Raw genomic sequence first — 16,272 nt, 5'->3', positions numbered from 1 at the left:
TCTTCTTCGATCTTCTCCCTCTTCATTCACCCAGCTGTTCTGTTGTACATGCCTTTGAATGTTTGCAGGCAAAATGCATTATTTGGTCCTTGACTTTTAGGATCAATCCATTTTGATCCTCAAAAAATAATGGGTAGGATCGTGTGAAATATTTTTGAATAAATTAATAACCCATATTTAAGAATCATTGGTCAATTCAAGTTTTTAACATGATGAATTAATCTTAACAATTTTATAGTCAAACAAGGACTAAATTGACAAGAATAATTTTTTGAAGGACCAAAAAGTTGAAGAGCAAAAGGTGCTCTATGCCATGTTCGCAGGGAAAAAAAAAGGTTGGAAAATTGGCCAACGTGTTTGTATCAACCTTGTGGCAGCGCATTTGTCAAGCTAATTTTTTATTTTTTATACTGTAAATACCTATAAATGATTTCAACTTGCTGTTGAATGGTTACTACAAGATGGTGACATCTTAACGTAGTTAAAAACCACTTACAGCACAAGCAATTTTCAATCGTTTACATTGTTCAACTAACATTCTACTGGGAACTGTCAAGAGTCTTGTAGGTTAGTAGAGGATAAGCTGTGTTTGAATCAAGAGTCTTGTAGTTAAGTGGAGGATAAGCTCTGTTTTAATCGCTCTCCCTCTTGTAAGCAAAAAACAAAATAAACAAACACTGACCAGCTAGTAGATGAAAAGCTACGTAGAAATTGTTATTAATTGAATACTTGGGAAAAAAATAACAAAAGGCCCAAGGTGTAAAAAATCATTTGCGATAGTGGACTTTCCAAAATATCAAGCACATATAGGGATTCTTCCGTTAAGCTAATAAAGCTTCAGTGCCGCAATAATAGTCATGATCATGAGCAAGGTTTAGGTCTAGTGTTCCAATGTATTAGCCATCAAAACACCTCATTACTGTTAAGGAGCTGTCGTGCTCGAACTCTAACCTGCAATTGAGCAAGTGCGTGCATGCAATGCAGGGCTATACGTGCCTGTTTCCTCACACATACCCCACGAACCACTGCTTGCAGCTTCACCAGGCTCTTGAGTGCTCGAGATGCCCGCCGTGCCTATAAAATTTTGAAATCAACAAAAACCCTTAAGAGTCGGATCATTACAAATTTTCATGGTAAACCGTTTATTAACAATGCATTATTGTTACTAGGAAATGTTTTTGTTATGGGTTGGATGAAGTACAAGATGGCCCCTGAAAGATGTTTGGATCTTGATGGCTGCAATATCTTCTTTGGTTAAATCTTTCTTCTTGGATAACTGTATTGAGCAAGCTGCACCATTGGCGTTTTCAAAATTGATTGTTTCTTCTGGTACAATTTTTTCATCAGTGGAGCTTCTTGCACAAGTGTTGGTATGTGATAAAATGATATCCCTATGTGGTGTTTTCCGAAACTCTCTCCGAACTATGTTGAACCAATTTTGGGACATCTGTGCTGTTCTACTCGGGTTTTCCTTCTTTCTAGAGCTTGATACCAAGCTATTAAGTGACAAAAATCCTCGTCTTGCCTGCCAAATATCATTGTTGGTTTACATGCCAAATCATTATTAATAAATAAAATGTCTAAAGAAAAAGCAGTGTTGGATAATGTACCCGATGGCCTCGAAAAATTGCTTGGATCTTGATGGCTGCAACATTTTCTTTGGTTAAATCTTTCCTTTGGGATGATGGTGCCGATGAAACTGCACCTATGAGATCTTTAAAATTGGTGATTTCTTGGGATAATGGTGTTGATGAAGCTACATCTTTGGGATCTTCAAAATGGGTGCTTTCTTTTTTAACAATTGTTGCACCACTAGAATTTTCAAAATTGGTGCTTTCTTGGGATGTTGGTGCTGATGAAGCTGCACTTGTGCTTTCATTTTTAACAATTTGTGCACCACTGGTATCTTCAAAGTTAGAACTCTCTTTCTTAACAATTGCTTCTTCTGTGAAATTGTTTGGAGTGGTGTTAGCATGGGGAGAAATTGTCTCTCTATGAGATCTTTTGCGAAACCTTCTTTGCACTATGTTGAAGTAATTTTGAGTCTTTCTTACTCTTTCCTTTTCTGAGCTCGTTACAATGCTCTCACTTGCTTGTAATATTTGTCTTGCCTGTTCAAAGAAAATCATTGTCTTTTATGGCAAGTTATCATCAAGAAATAAAATGTCTAAAAAATATACGAGGGGTTGAACAACATACGCGATGACCTCGAAAAATTGCTTGGATCTTGATGGCTGCAATATCTTCTTTAGTTAAATCATTCCTTTGGAATGGTGGTATTGATGAAGTTGCACCATTGAGATCTTCAAAATTAGTTGCTTCTTTTTCAACAATTGCTTCTTCCATAGAACTACTTGGACCGGTGTTGGCATGAGGAGAAATTTTATCTTTATGAGATCTTTTGTGCAACCTTATTTGGACTCCGTTGAAGCAATTTTGGTGCTTTCCCATTCTTTTCTTTTTGGAACTTGTTGCAATGTTCTTATGTGCTCGAAATGTTTGTCTTACCTGTTCAAAAATCATTGTCAGTCCTAATCATTATCACCAAATAAAATGTTAAAAATTGCAATGAGTTGGATAACATACACGATGGCCTTGAAAAGTTGCTTGGATCTTGATGGCTGCAACATCTTCTTTGGTTGAATCTTTCATTTGGGGTGATGATGAAGATGAAGCTGCACTATTGGGGTCTTCAAACTTGATAGTTTCTTCTTGATCAATTGATTTTTCAGTGGAATTGTTTGGACTGGTATGGGTTTGGGGAGAAGTAATATCTCTTTGTGATCTTTTACGAAACTTTCTTTGGACTCTGCTGAAATACTTTTGTGACATTCCGGTTTCCTTCTTTTTTGAGCTCTTTTCAATGCTCTCACGTGCTCTATGTGATTTTCTTACCTGTTCAAGTTTAAAATCATACAAATCCAAATAAATATCACTATTAGTTTATATTCAAAATAATTTTAAGAAAAATTTTTTTTGGAAGGAAATATAATTGAATAGATTATGTACAAGATGGCCCCTGAAAAATGATTGGATCTTGATTGCAGCAATGTCTTCTTTGGTTAAATCTTTCTTTTGGAATAATTGTGTTGATGAAGCTGAACTATTGGGCTCTTCAGATATATAGGTGGTTTCTTCTGTAACATTTATTTCTTCAATGGATCCACTTGGACTAGCGTTGGTTTGAGATGATTTGCCAAACTTTGATTGGACTATTTTGAAGCAATTTTTGGGCATTCCCATTCTTTTTTTTCCTAACCTTTTTACCTTGGTCTTAGGTGCTCGAAATGCCTTTCTTGCCTGTTAAAGTTTGAGATCATCAAAACCCAAATAACACAGTTAGTTTACAAGCCAATTCATCTATTAAAAAAATTATAATAAATAAATAAATGTAAAGTTGAAAAAAAGTACAAGATAGCCTCTAAAAAACGATTGAATTTTGATGGCTTTAACATCTTCTTTGGTTAAATCCTTCTTTTGTGATGATGAAGGTGTTGGTGAAGCTGCAATATCTTCTTCAAAGTTGGCTGTTTCTTCCCTAACCATGGCTTCTTCACTAGAACTTGTATTGGAAAGATTGGTATCTGTGTGAGATGATTTGTGGAACTTTTTTAGGACCATGTTGAAGAGGTTTTTGGATATGGCCATTGTTGTTGTATCTGTCTTCTTATTCTTTGTTGGTTGAGCTTGTTTGGTTTAATATTTTCTTCATTCCAAACCTTAAGAAGAGGTCACTTGGAGGTAGGCAAAGTGCGCAGCATGTTTGCTTTGTGAGTGAGAGTGAGAGAGTGGCTTTTGTTGCATAATATCTGTCAGACGCCTGAGAACGTGTCAGGATGAATTTCTTTGCAACATGTTGATGTTGTATGCTGAGTTTGTACTTTGAAGCTTTCAACTTCAAGGCCTAGCCAGCTGATATTTGCAACTGGGACAACAACAGAAGATTCTTAGAAGGAATAAAAAAAAAAGGTTTAATAAGCTGAAATGTTGTTCCATGAAGATTGTGGAAGATTCTTGGTGCACTATAAGGTTAAAATAAAAAGAAGTGAGGCAGAAAATTTATATTCAGAGTTATGTCGAGATTGGTAATTAGAGGTAACAGACCTGTCTTTTCCTTCCCTATTTCCAGCTAAGCTTCTTATAACTTTCAAGAAAAATTACAATTTAACTCATAAATTATCTCTACCATAATTTAGTCCACAAACTTTCTATTTGACTTTACCAAATTTGTTTACAAACATGCAATTGTTATACTTGACTTCCTAAGATTTCAATTGAAATAAAATTTGTAGGGTTCTTTCCTAAAAATAGAACCCTTAACAATTTCATTTTAACCAAAAACAAGTTAAAATGTAAGAATTGCAACGATTTGTGGGACTAATTTCTAATTATAGACCAAACTTTAAGGGGCAAAGAGAAATAGTCATAGCCTAAAGGCTTTATTAAGTTATTATTATTATAGTGCTGGGATTTACAAACCTTATATTGCATTTGGCCAAATTGTATTTAGTATTTGTAATCGTTAAAACTAAAACAAAACAAACTTAGTATATGACAGCGTAGGCATATATTGTATTTAGAACGGGACGGGAAAGAAACTAATTTTTATTTACGATTTATTAAGGTGATAAGTTATAATTGGAATAACAAAAATATACTATTGGCACCATTTTTATTACACACTCATCATACCAAATCATGTCAATGAAAAAAATTGACTTTTAGAATGATTAGGGACAGAGTAGCCTAAATCAATTTTGTTTAGTAATGCCAGTTTGTTTATCTATTTATATAATATCTAAAAGTTGAAACATAGTATTTATTATTGCTACGTTTTTTTTTTTTTTTTTGGGTTAAGGGGAATTATTGCTAGGTTTTTATTGAGCCATATCACTAGAGCATTTCAGTCTACTTTGGTCCATTCAATCTACTTTTGTGTCCAATTCAGTCCATTTCTTATTCATTTCATTTGGTACATTGTGGTCCATTTCGGTCTAATTGGTCCAATTCAGTCCAATTTGAACCATTTTAGAGAATAAACCATTTGTAAGGAGCACTAAAAACAAATTCCAATCACACGTTACATTATTTACAAAATATCTCGTCTTATATAATAATTGAATATAAAATGCGTTAAGTTTTCTTGGGAAAAAAATCTTGCAACATTTAGGGTATAATTGTTGAAAACATTATAGCAAAATAATTTTTAAATGTGTAAATAGTGCCGTGAGACCCAATTTAAAATTTTTTTTTGCTGAAATCCATACTTGCAGGTCTCATGAACAATGCACGGGACAAAAAAAAAATGCAAACACGCGTCTGCTTTCCTTTTCAGTGCAATCCCAACCCAGACTTAGAACAGTTTCAAATACAAAATAAAAATAGATTAATCTAGAAAATCTAATATATTGTATTATACTTTATTTAAAAGTAATCACATCATTTTAAAAAGAGTATGAAACTAACACTTATAAATCTCATTTACTATTTTATTTTTTACTTAAAAAAAAAAAAAAAAACAAATTATAAATTTTTTTCGCTCATCGAGCGGGTCTACCATTGGTTCTCTATAAAACTCCATCTCTCACTTTACAAGTTTGTTTAGTAATGCCTCCGCTGGAAGACATTATGGAAAAGGTCTTCTTATTAATGCAACATTTATTTCCGTAACGACTCTTCATTTCGACTTTACAAGTTCCTTTTCTTAATTGGAAGTTTTTATATGCCGAGTAGACAAGCTATTGATCCTAGAGCATGGTAAATTGAAAAGCAAAATTTATCTCAACCCGACAAGGGACAACTAATTGTGAAGCTATGAAATTTAAAGATTTACTTGAATGGGTTTTGAAGTTCAATTAGCAGCTTTTGGTATTTCAACCGAGACATTTAGAGTCCAAAATTTCAAGCAAAATGGAGAGTCCATTTGTCACCTAAACAATTGTTGCAATACGTCGATGTCACTTTTTAAGTGTCCTTAAAGCATAAGAAAAAGAGGTTGAGGATTAGTAGTCATAACCTAGCTATAAGCATAAAACACTAGCATAAAGCAATGAGCTAGTTGTTCATAACTGCAAATGTAAATTAAAAATTGGTTCGGCTTGAGGATCATCTTCAATGAAAGATCTAACGGTTTAATCAAAGTGCAAGCAGGGATCAAATTCATTTGGCATATTTTGTGTTGCTATAGATCATACATGGACTTTATTTTTCATTATAATTTTTTTTGTAATACTGTACACACATTGTTTTTGCCAGGGTCTCCTTTGAAATGACACTGGTAATTATTTTATTGTACATCACCTTTATCTTCCTAAAATTTATTATATCGATAGGTGAGGATTCTATGAGCAAGCTTCACAATTCTGTTGGAAGTCCATTCTGTGTCCAGGCAGCATATCCACCAGCAATGTCAGTGATGCCAGTAAAACCCTGCAGTATAGGGTAAAGTTCTTATCAGCTTTGTTTAATTATTTGTGCACAAGGATTTGTGGAATGAAAGCCATTCAGATGCATTTTTCAAACACAATGCATCGCATCATTTTGAACTATCAATATGGTCAAAACTAACATATAAATTTTATGCTTGTTCATGTGATAGACTATTAGCACAAGCCAAAAGCAATAAATGGTGCATCTGATAAATTCTTGCATCAAAGCTCACCTTGAATCCTTGACACTTGAAGACCTCATTCACAAAACCAATTTACTAATACAAGAAACAATACAAAATCGATGCCTTGGGCAGTAGTTGTGCTCTAGGAATCCCCTTCAGAGTTGTGCAAGACAGACTACCCCCAACAGGTCCTCAAGTTTTCATATCCTTATAGTATGATTCCTAGATCACAACTACTGCCCAAGTGGGATTTCTTCATTATAAAGAAATGCAAGAACCCCAATCTTTTAAGCCCAAAATTGACACCAGTTTAATAATTAGGAAATCAATATGGAAATTTTTCAAGATAATCCTCAAAATGGCCAGCAACCCAAACTGAACAGCCAGTTCCAATAAAATTTTACATATTTTATTTATGGAAGATAATATATAATAGAACTAGTTACAAAATGGCAAACTGTTTTTCATGCTCTTTATACTCCATTAGCTGGTCGAGTTGACAGACTCTTTTAAGAATTCATTCTGCAATTTTAGAAGATAATAAGACAAATATTTGCCACTTTATGTTAAAAGAGAAGGAGATATTAAACAAACCAATAGTTCAATAAGTTATTCACAAACAACTTAGTTTTTACCTACAAGAAATGCCTTTAGCCGAAAGCTTCTAAAATTATTAGGTAACATATAACCAACTTGCTAGTTGATAATGATTCTCAACCATAATATTTTCCTTATTTTAAAATCAAATAACCATAAATAATTGCTTAAGAATCAATTCAAGCTTGATGTGCTTACTGCAGCTAATAGTTCAGTGGCAGCCATAAGCGACCTTTTTCCAAGCTGGCAGCCCTGTAAAGCAAGGAAATTTTTTAAGCACATGAGAAGGGCTGCAATAAACAAATTAATGAAAACAGTGGATGATTATTAATTTTAAACTTGTAGCTAGGCAAATAAAGGAAGTTCTAAGGACAAGGGAAACTAACCACAATAATTTCATCATATTTCCCAAAGTGTGATGATACTTCTGCCCGAAAGTTGGGGTTCTTTACCATCCCTACATTGACAAACAAAATTACATAAGAACTATTTGGAAGAAGAAGAAAATGCACAGTAGGTGTAAAAGAAAGGAAAGTATATGTTAGAATAATATAATAATGGTTAAATGATTAAATCATTGTTTCCTAACACAACATACTTAATCTATTACCCAAGAAGGACATGAAAATCTGTTCAAGTCCATAAATAAATTGGCAAAGTCAATGAATGATAAAAGAACCTGATCCAACTCTGTACATGTAAGGGACGTTAATAGCCCCAGAGGCATGTCCTGCACTGAACTCTTCAGGAGTCCTACATACACAATAAAACCACCAAGGCACAGATTAGTTAACATTCACCAAGTTCCTTTCTTGTCCTGTTAAGGCTCTCTCTCATTTCCATTTGAAATTGATCAATTTCAAATCTAAAAATGTATTCAGTGTCGTCTTTTTAAATTACGTGACATTCTATGTATACTTTGAAATTGAGAGCATCCAATTCCTTAACCAAGAAAATTTTGCTTCTGAAAATGAAAACACTTGCAAAAAAACACTACCTGACATCCAAATACCGGTGTCCAGCTTGAAGTAACTCGAGGGCCACACGGACTGGCACTGAAGTTGGAACTCCGGTGGCCTCTAAGTTTCCTCTCAGAGCAGCCTTTGAACTTCTGAGTTCCACATGACCAACAAAGACAAATTAATTTTGATCATCATGAAATGAAATCATCAAAACTCAAAAGTTCTAAAAGAAAACATGGGCTTGTGTAATTGCCTATAATATTCATACACGTACCTGAAGTTGGAAATCAAATTTTGCTTGTTGTAGCAAATAATGCTACATCTCCTTGTATTTGTTTTTGGTGACAATATACACCTACAAGCAATGGATATATAATCGTATCAAATTATTGAAACAGAGAGAGAGAGAGAGTGAGGGACCAACAACAATGGAATGTAAAATAAAAGTAACCTTTGATTGAGGTTCAAGGGGCAATGAACTGGTGGAAGTAAAGAGCCAGTGAAGCAAGCAGAGGAAACAAACAACTTCGCCACCATTTTCTTAATAATTCTTCGTATATTTTTGGGTTTTATTTATCCTTTGCTATCTGGGATTTGCGCGTGACTGTGTAAGTGTAAGGTAGGTAAGTAAGGATGGTTGGTGGTTAAGGTGTTATTTTATAGTTGATGGGTGTATTGGCAGGGATGAGCATGCATGGCTGCCACGCCATCATTTGCTGTAGTTTGTGATCCACTGATTCCTTTTCTGATTTCTGATAATCCAAACAAAAAGGGCAAAAAGAAATACCAGCTCCAATTTGTTCGAGAATAATTTATTTAGGATTTTGCTTAAAAAAATTTGTTAAAAATATGTTAAAATATATTTATATTTTGAAAATTTTAAAAAAATAGAAAATATAATATAAAAAAAAGTAAGATTTTAAAAAATAATATATAAAAATTAAAAGCTAAAATTTATGCCAAACAAACCCTGGAGCCTTCAAAAGAAAAATGTGTTACCAATTATTTATTTAAAAAAAATAAATTTATATTTATTAATTGTTAAACCAATCAATTATATATATATATATATATTTTTTTTTAATTTAATAAATATAGATTTTTTTTTTTAATTTCCAACCCAATTTCATTACTGGTTATATTAAATTGTAAGCTTTATATTACCATATATGTTATTATAAAAACTTACATATTGGTGTAATAAAAATAAAATTTGTATTACAATGTTACATAAACATCATAATAAATAAATATATACTTGATTTTTTTTTTTTTTTAAGGTAGATGACACATTAGATCTAAAGGTTTTTAAGGAGAAGTTCCAAAATAAAAAAAGTTTTTAAGGAGAAAAAATTGAAATATCCTATCATCACGCAATCCGAAAAAGGAATCAAAATTTGGGGTGTCCATGTCACATTGTCATGTTGATGGTGGCATTTGGCACACAAACATTTGCTTGGATAAGTTTGAACCGAGAAAGAAACCAAGGTTTTTATCTTCTTAGTATTATTATCTAGTATCTACTACACGTTTCTCTATGTATGGTTGACTCCATTACACGTGGCAACCTACCAACACCTTCTCTGTCAAGGCATCAATGGATCAATGATTAAGACTATGAGGTTAGGAGATGAGGGACCTGAGACTGGATCTTGTCAACGTTAAAAGGAAAATCTATTCGGGTTTTGGTAGGATGGTAAAAGAGCAATAATAATTGAATGACCTTCACAAACTCTAATAAGAATAATAAGATAGTAAATTTCTTTTTTTTTTTCAATAGTGAACCTCACCAATTATGTTCAATGATATTAATAGTAATTTTCTTGTAAAAGTGATATTATATTAATTATAGTGATTTCTTTTTCTTTCTTCTTTTTGATGAATAGGAAATTTTATTGACAAACATAAAAATATAGAGGCTAAGCAACAAATACAACATAGAGTTGCTCTAAATTAATTACATCCATAAAAAGGTTAGGAGTATAATCTGAACAAAATAACTAGACAAATTTTTTCTAAGGCACTAAGAAGTTAGTATATAGGTTGCTTTGTTTGATTCTCTCGAGCTCGACTTAAAAACAAATTGCTAGTCACAGGATGCTCAAAAAAGAGTATCGGCATATATGGTTGAGATTCTCCAAAATCATGACATTAGTAGGGGCTTTAAGAGCTTCAATGTAAGTTTTTTCAGGATTATTTGAAGATTTTTATCTGGGAAAAAAATCTTCAAATTTGCTACTCTAAACTGTTTAGAGTAGCAAATTTGATATAATATTTAATTAGCGTGTAAAAGTTTGTTCAAGTATTCAAAATCACAGTGTGTACAAGCAGTACAACAAGACATTTGGGATTATAAAGCTTGGAGTCCACAGCCTAGTGAAGTTCATTGCAGTATCAATTTGCCCCAATAAACTTTGTTATCCAAGTATCAGTAAGAAAATACTATACGTATTGATGGATACAGTACACGAAATTGACTACCTTGATTGGTAGGAAATACTTGGGCCGTTTTGATCCAAAAGAGAGCCCAATTTATAAATTTCGATCAGTCTCCCTGAAAAGGTTGAGCCCAAGTAATCTTGGGCCAACAATGGGCTTTTATTTACATTGTAATTTTAGACTTGGGCCTATCCCTACCCCAAAAAAAAAAAAAAAAAAAAAAAAAAAATTTTTCAGTGAGAGAGATTGAGCTAGCGATTCGTGAACTCAAAGAAGTGGAACTTGATAATGGCGAGCTTGGTGAGCTTCTCGTCTCCTTCTTCGTTCGTGTCTCGCTCTCGTTACGATTATTTCTCGCAAAGCCAAGGCAGAATTGATTTTGTCAAGAACGGTTGGAGTCTCGGTCCGAGTCCGAGACCAGTAGTGCTTTCCGTGAATTGCTTATCTCCGGGACCGGGTCAAGATTCTGAATCTGAACCTGAAACGACGGCGTCTGCGATTGCTACCAATTGGACTGACAAATTGTGTGCGGGGCTCGGAGGGTTAGGGTTTGTAGAGACGACGTACTTGACGTACCTCAAGCTCACCAATTCCGATGCCTTTTGCCCTATCGGAGGTGGCAGTTGCGGCGACATTCTCAACAGTGATTACGCCGTCGTTTTTGGTATTCATTCTAAACCGTTTCAGTTATTTATTAGTGTGCAATAAAACACTGGGGGTCTTTCCATTTTGGAAATAGAAGTCTATCTAAGTGAATGTACTTGCCCTGTGTCTAAATCAAAACTAGGCTTCTTGACATCTCATGCAGCGACAAGGGAAAGAAGAGGAGATAAACAAATAGAAGCTGCCATTTCGCTAAATCTTCGCATAGCATTTCCAAATAAGTACCAAAAAAAAAAAAACTCCATTATAGCTCCAATAGCACTTGGTTGCAATGGTGTTTTATTAAGAGAAAAAAGGAAAAAGAAAAGATGGAAACAGAAAAGAAAATGAAGCCAACAGAACATGCTCATGTAAGAAACAAAGATGCGGTAATAATCTGTAAATAGAAACCATTACCTTGAAGAAATAGGTTGAGAAGTACTGTACGATGTGTTTAGGGTAACAAATACCAAGCTAGCTATACATAGCTGTAAACCAACCACTTTTTGTATCTCTTCCAACCCAAGATCCTACAAAACAACCCCAGAAACATCTTATTATACTAAGAACCANAAAAAAAAAAAAAACTCCATTATAGCTCCAATAGCACTTGGTTGCAATGGTGTTTTATTAAGAGAAAAAAGGAAAAAGAAAAGATGGAAACAGAAAAGAAAATGAAGCCAACAGAACATGCTCATGTAAGAAACAAAGATGCGGTAATAATCTGTAAATAGAAACCATTACCTTGAAGAAATAGGTTGAGAAGTACTGTACGATGTGTTTAGGGTAACAAATACCAAGCTAGCTATACATAGCTGTAAACCAACCACTTTTTGTATCTCTTCCAACCCAAGATCCTACAAAACAACCCCAGAAACATCTTATTATACTAAAGAACCAATTACAGCAATTTCAGCAACCGAGGATAGAAAAGAAAACAAAAAGCTCACCCTTAAACTGATGAAAAATAAGCTGAACGACAACAAAGCTGACATTAGACAGTATGAGCATGATGCTCCCGAAAATTTTGTTCCTAGAATGTACAAAAAATATGCACTGGCAGCCGCCATGGAGGTAGTACTTCCAAGTATAATCAAACGACCCGTAGGTTCATCCATTCCAAAGGGCAAGTTCTTTCTACTCAACTGTAGACCCAGTGATGCAACTAACCCATATGCAACCATCCCTATAAGTGGAAGAGGAACACCTGGCAAATGCAAAAGCATTGAAATTGAAACCCTCTGTCAAACACATAACCTGCAATGTATTTCGTATAACAATATTCCAGTCAAATAAAACATTTCTGCATTGTACAAAATGAAATTGCTATGACTGGAAGTACTTACACACACACACACACACACACACAAGAAAAAGAAGAAGCAAAGAATTAGAATATATTTGATAATCGAGATAGTATAAATATATCGATCTGTTCATAAACAGCTCAAATGCAACTTGTAGAAAAACTTGTTTATGTTAGTATATTTAGCAAACAAGCCAAGCCTTCGTGAATAAGCTCATAAATATAAGGCATGATTTAAATACATATAACATTATAAGTTAATTTTTTTACATGTATAAAAGGTACTTCAATAGACCTGAGATTAGATGGTGTAAGTTTGTAAATACGTCATAAGATACCCAACTATTATTTATAATTTATAGATAATATAAATAGTGAATTTTGTGGTACAAGGATTATGAATCAAATTTTATAAGTTCATAAAAGAAATCAATTCTATCTTATTAACTCAAATATTATAATTTGGTTATTAATTGTTAGCATAAATTTGTGAAAAGATAAATTTTTTTAAGTCCTGTTGTTTACTATTACATAGGAAAGGAATGAGTTAATTAACTAGCTCATGAACAAACTCAATCTTGTACGAAAATAAAACGAACCAAGCTTGAATATATATAAGCTAGTTTAGTGATGAAGTCGAGCTTGGCTCGTGTTCAAAATAAAATTAAATACTCAGCTCGTCTACAGCTCTAAATAGAGACAATTCACAAGCTCTAGAGTAATGATCAGAGAACAGAAAAAGGTAAACAAAGTCAATATGCTAAAATCAATTACACTAAATTCCTTTCCCTATTCGCAAGAAAGCATTAAAACTTGCTTTAAATAATAATAATAATAAAAATAAAGAAGCTCATTTTTAACAAATTTCTATTACAAAGTACTTCTTAATTTTGAAATTAAAAAAAAAAAAAAAACCCCCCCCTTCTCCTTTAATTTCAACGGAGATTGTGCTGCAAAAATCGTGTTCTATTACTATACTAATTATAATCAAAGTTTTTCTTCGGTACAGATGTAGAAGTTCTATTTTTGTCAGTGAAAATTTAAAAATTTCCTCATTTTGTCCTTCCATCCACCTCCATTGAGTTTTTTTGTCAGTCTCTAATGAAATTCATATTTTAGGGACAAAAATAGAACCTCAGCCTAGATTATATTTCAAGGGAAAAAAAAAAAAACCAGTTTCCTAAAATTTCGTCAAGGTTCTATTTTTGCCCTTTTATCTGACATGCTGGCAAAAATCTTAAGGAGAGTAAATAGAAGGAAAAAATGTAAAACATTTTTAATTTTCAAGGATGGAAACACATTTTATATATATATATATATATATATATTTAAAGGATAAAAAGAGAAGTTGGCTGTATTTGAAGGATGAAAAGAATATTTTAACCCTTATTTTATGAGGCACACATGTAATTCTAGTTAAACCAATGATTTATTTTTTAAAAGGTCTCGTCATTGGAAATCTAGAGTGAATACTCTTTTTTGGTAATTGATATTTGATAAGATACATGGGCAACTGGTGGATCTTGAACCTATGGCCTCAATCTCCACATTGATCTTACAAGAAATCTAACTCACTTGGTTAGATAATTGACTATTATTAATTTCAATGAATTAATATGCTTTGTCCCTCTTTTCTTTTTCTTTTCTCTTTTTTTTTTTCCACAAGGAATTACTTATCTTAATCTTTTTTCTCTTTTCCTGTTTCATGTCTATATCAGCAGCTTGGCTGAAATTGACCTGCCATACTTTACAACAGAGATCACGACTACTTCAAGTCCTTTTGCGGTTTCTCTTGCAAAGCATCTGAACTCCATAGGAGCTAAAATGTATGGGGCTTTCTGGTGTTCACATTGTTTAGAACAAAAACAGGTACATTTACCTTTACAGGTTTTTTGTTTTTTTTTTTAGAGGCGGGAAGGGTTTTGTTCAAGTTGAAACATAGAACTTGGTGTAGGATAATGTTTATAAATAGGAAGGTTTCCTCTTCAGCCTCTCTATCAAGTATTCCAAAATTTTGAAAGGATTTCTCAAGACATGCAATGTAGATGATTAGTGTTGGTTTTAAGAGTCCAAAAAGGATTGCTGATAGTTTTGACAAGTCCTCATAGTGGCTGCATGAACCTTTGCAGTCCGCACATGCAACATTAACTGCTATTGAGAAAAATATTACTTAAAAAATTTGTTGAAATTTTCATTTGGATATATGTAATCCACTGGACATCTTTGAAATCCTTGCTTGATTATGATCTCTTCAAATTTCATATTGTAACGTTGTAAAATTTTTTATTCAAGTAGAGAGAACAAAAAAAAGTAGAGGAAGACGAAAAATATCATTAATATAAGTTAAAAAAAATGACATGTTAATTAAGGAAGTAACAGCAATTATGACTTTCAATGGCATAAAATAACGAAAAATAGTACATGTGGTAGACCTTGACTAGTTTGTTGAGGATCATAGCCAACCCCAAATTTAGGAACTGATGCTTACTTGGTGGTTGGTGGTGTTGTAACATTGTAAAATTAAGAACCAAGCAGCTAATTTTCTGGAGTCTGTAAATTTGCATTGGTTGAGTACCTAGATTTGCACAGCATCAGCGTGATTGATGCATGTTTATTCCATCATGACATTCATTTTCCCTCTCCTACCAACCATCCTTGGTGCAGGATACTGTTCCATCAAGATGTCTTTCCTTGCTTGAGTGAACTACATTGAGCTCAAGTACCCACCATTTGAGTAAGGGTAGCTGATTGGAGTTCATTTTAGATTAATGACAGATTAGCAGATTTAGGGTTTTATGATTATTTTAAGGAAGAACTTGGAATAAAATGTTTACAGAAAAGGTATCCAAATTGTCTTCCCCCAGTCAGTTCAACATGCCTTTCATTTCATCGAAATAGTTTATCATCCTGACCTCCTATTTTAATTATGATATGTCACTTATATTACTGTGTCTTTTGTACAGACGTTTGGGCAGGAGGCAGCGAAGCTGTTGGACTATGTGGAGTGCTTCCCTGATGGATATAGGAAAGGAACAAAAATGGCCAAGGCATGTACAGATGCTAAAATTGAAGGTTTCCCAATGTGGGAGATTAATGGTCAGGTAAGGAAGCCTTTTTTTCCCCCTCTGGTAATTAATTCATATGGCCTTAACAAGAGAAATGATATTAATAATGAAGAAAGCAGCAGTAATTCCCTATGGTAGTCATTTTTCAATAACAAATGATGCTATAGGTTCTCAGCATTCCAAGCTCTTTCTCTTGAATAGGCGCAAGAATACAAGGATTCATGTGCCATAAAATTACATCTCTCTTAAATTTCATTTTCTCAGCAAAACAGATACTTCTTTGTAGGTTTTGAGTGGCGAACAAGAATTGTCAGAGCTGGCACGGATTTCCGGGTTCAAGTATAATGAATTTAGTCAGCTCACTTAGATCAACGTATTTTTGTAGTATTGTAGCACATGTACAGCTTATAGATGACATCCTCGTCACTCATTGATTACAACCTTTGGGTCTCTTGTAACTGTTGTTTCTTACAAATTCTGTACAAAAAGAAGCAAGGAGAGGTATAGGTGTCTGAGAACACATCCTTAATTCACAACATTTTGGGGACTTTTGTTAATGAAAATGGCCTAAAAAAGGTGACTAATTTATGTGTATATTTCCTTTTGGTTTCTCTACTTCTTTTGAAATCCTAGAACATCTTCAATCAC

General features: G+C 33.5%; 3 protein-coding genes across 3 annotated transcripts; 1 reads left to right on the top strand and 2 right to left on the bottom strand.

The window, feature by feature from the left end:
* Nucleotides 1-689: 689 nt before the first annotated feature.
* Nucleotides 690-4,205, bottom strand: LOC111996858 (uncharacterized). The gene is made up of 8 exons (XM_065781383.1): nucleotides 4,105-4,205; nucleotides 3,412-3,925; nucleotides 3,010-3,300; nucleotides 2,587-2,895; nucleotides 2,200-2,508; nucleotides 1,611-2,111; nucleotides 1,202-1,525; nucleotides 690-1,074 (listed from the first exon to the last, which is right to left on the bottom strand). The coding sequence occupies exons 2-8, from the start codon at nucleotides 3,646-3,648 to the stop codon at nucleotides 904-906; spliced, it is 2,142 nt and encodes a 713-aa protein (XP_065637455.1). The 5' UTR covers nucleotides 3,649-3,925; nucleotides 4,105-4,205; the 3' UTR covers nucleotides 690-903.
* A 1,925-nt stretch (nucleotides 4,206-6,130) lies between these two features.
* Nucleotides 6,131-8,891, bottom strand: LOC111996875 (thiosulfate sulfurtransferase 16, chloroplastic). The gene is made up of 7 exons (XM_024028920.2): nucleotides 8,624-8,891; nucleotides 8,447-8,527; nucleotides 8,208-8,321; nucleotides 7,890-7,963; nucleotides 7,597-7,667; nucleotides 7,409-7,462; nucleotides 6,131-6,429 (listed from the first exon to the last, which is right to left on the bottom strand). The coding sequence occupies exons 1-7, from the start codon at nucleotides 8,707-8,709 to the stop codon at nucleotides 6,355-6,357; spliced, it is 555 nt and encodes a 184-aa protein (XP_023884688.1). The 5' UTR covers nucleotides 8,710-8,891; the 3' UTR covers nucleotides 6,131-6,354.
* Nucleotides 8,892-10,845: 1,954 nt separating this feature from the next.
* On the top strand, nucleotides 10,846-16,218 carry LOC111996874 (thiol-disulfide oxidoreductase LTO1). The gene is made up of 4 exons (XM_065781395.1): nucleotides 10,846-11,308; nucleotides 14,160-14,428; nucleotides 15,523-15,660; nucleotides 15,911-16,218. The coding sequence occupies exons 1-4, from the start codon at nucleotides 10,900-10,902 to the stop codon at nucleotides 15,989-15,991; spliced, it is 897 nt and encodes a 298-aa protein (XP_065637467.1). The 5' UTR covers nucleotides 10,846-10,899; the 3' UTR covers nucleotides 15,992-16,218.
* The last annotated feature ends 54 nt before the right edge of the window (nucleotides 16,219-16,272 follow it).

This window comes from Quercus suber, unplaced genomic scaffold (assembly GCF_002906115.3).
Source record: "Quercus suber isolate HL8 unplaced genomic scaffold, Cork oak 2.0 scaffold_265, whole genome shotgun sequence".
Lineage (NCBI taxonomy): Eukaryota > Viridiplantae > Streptophyta > Magnoliopsida > Fagales > Fagaceae > Quercus > Quercus suber.
This window is presented reverse-complemented; position numbering and strand designations above follow the sequence as displayed.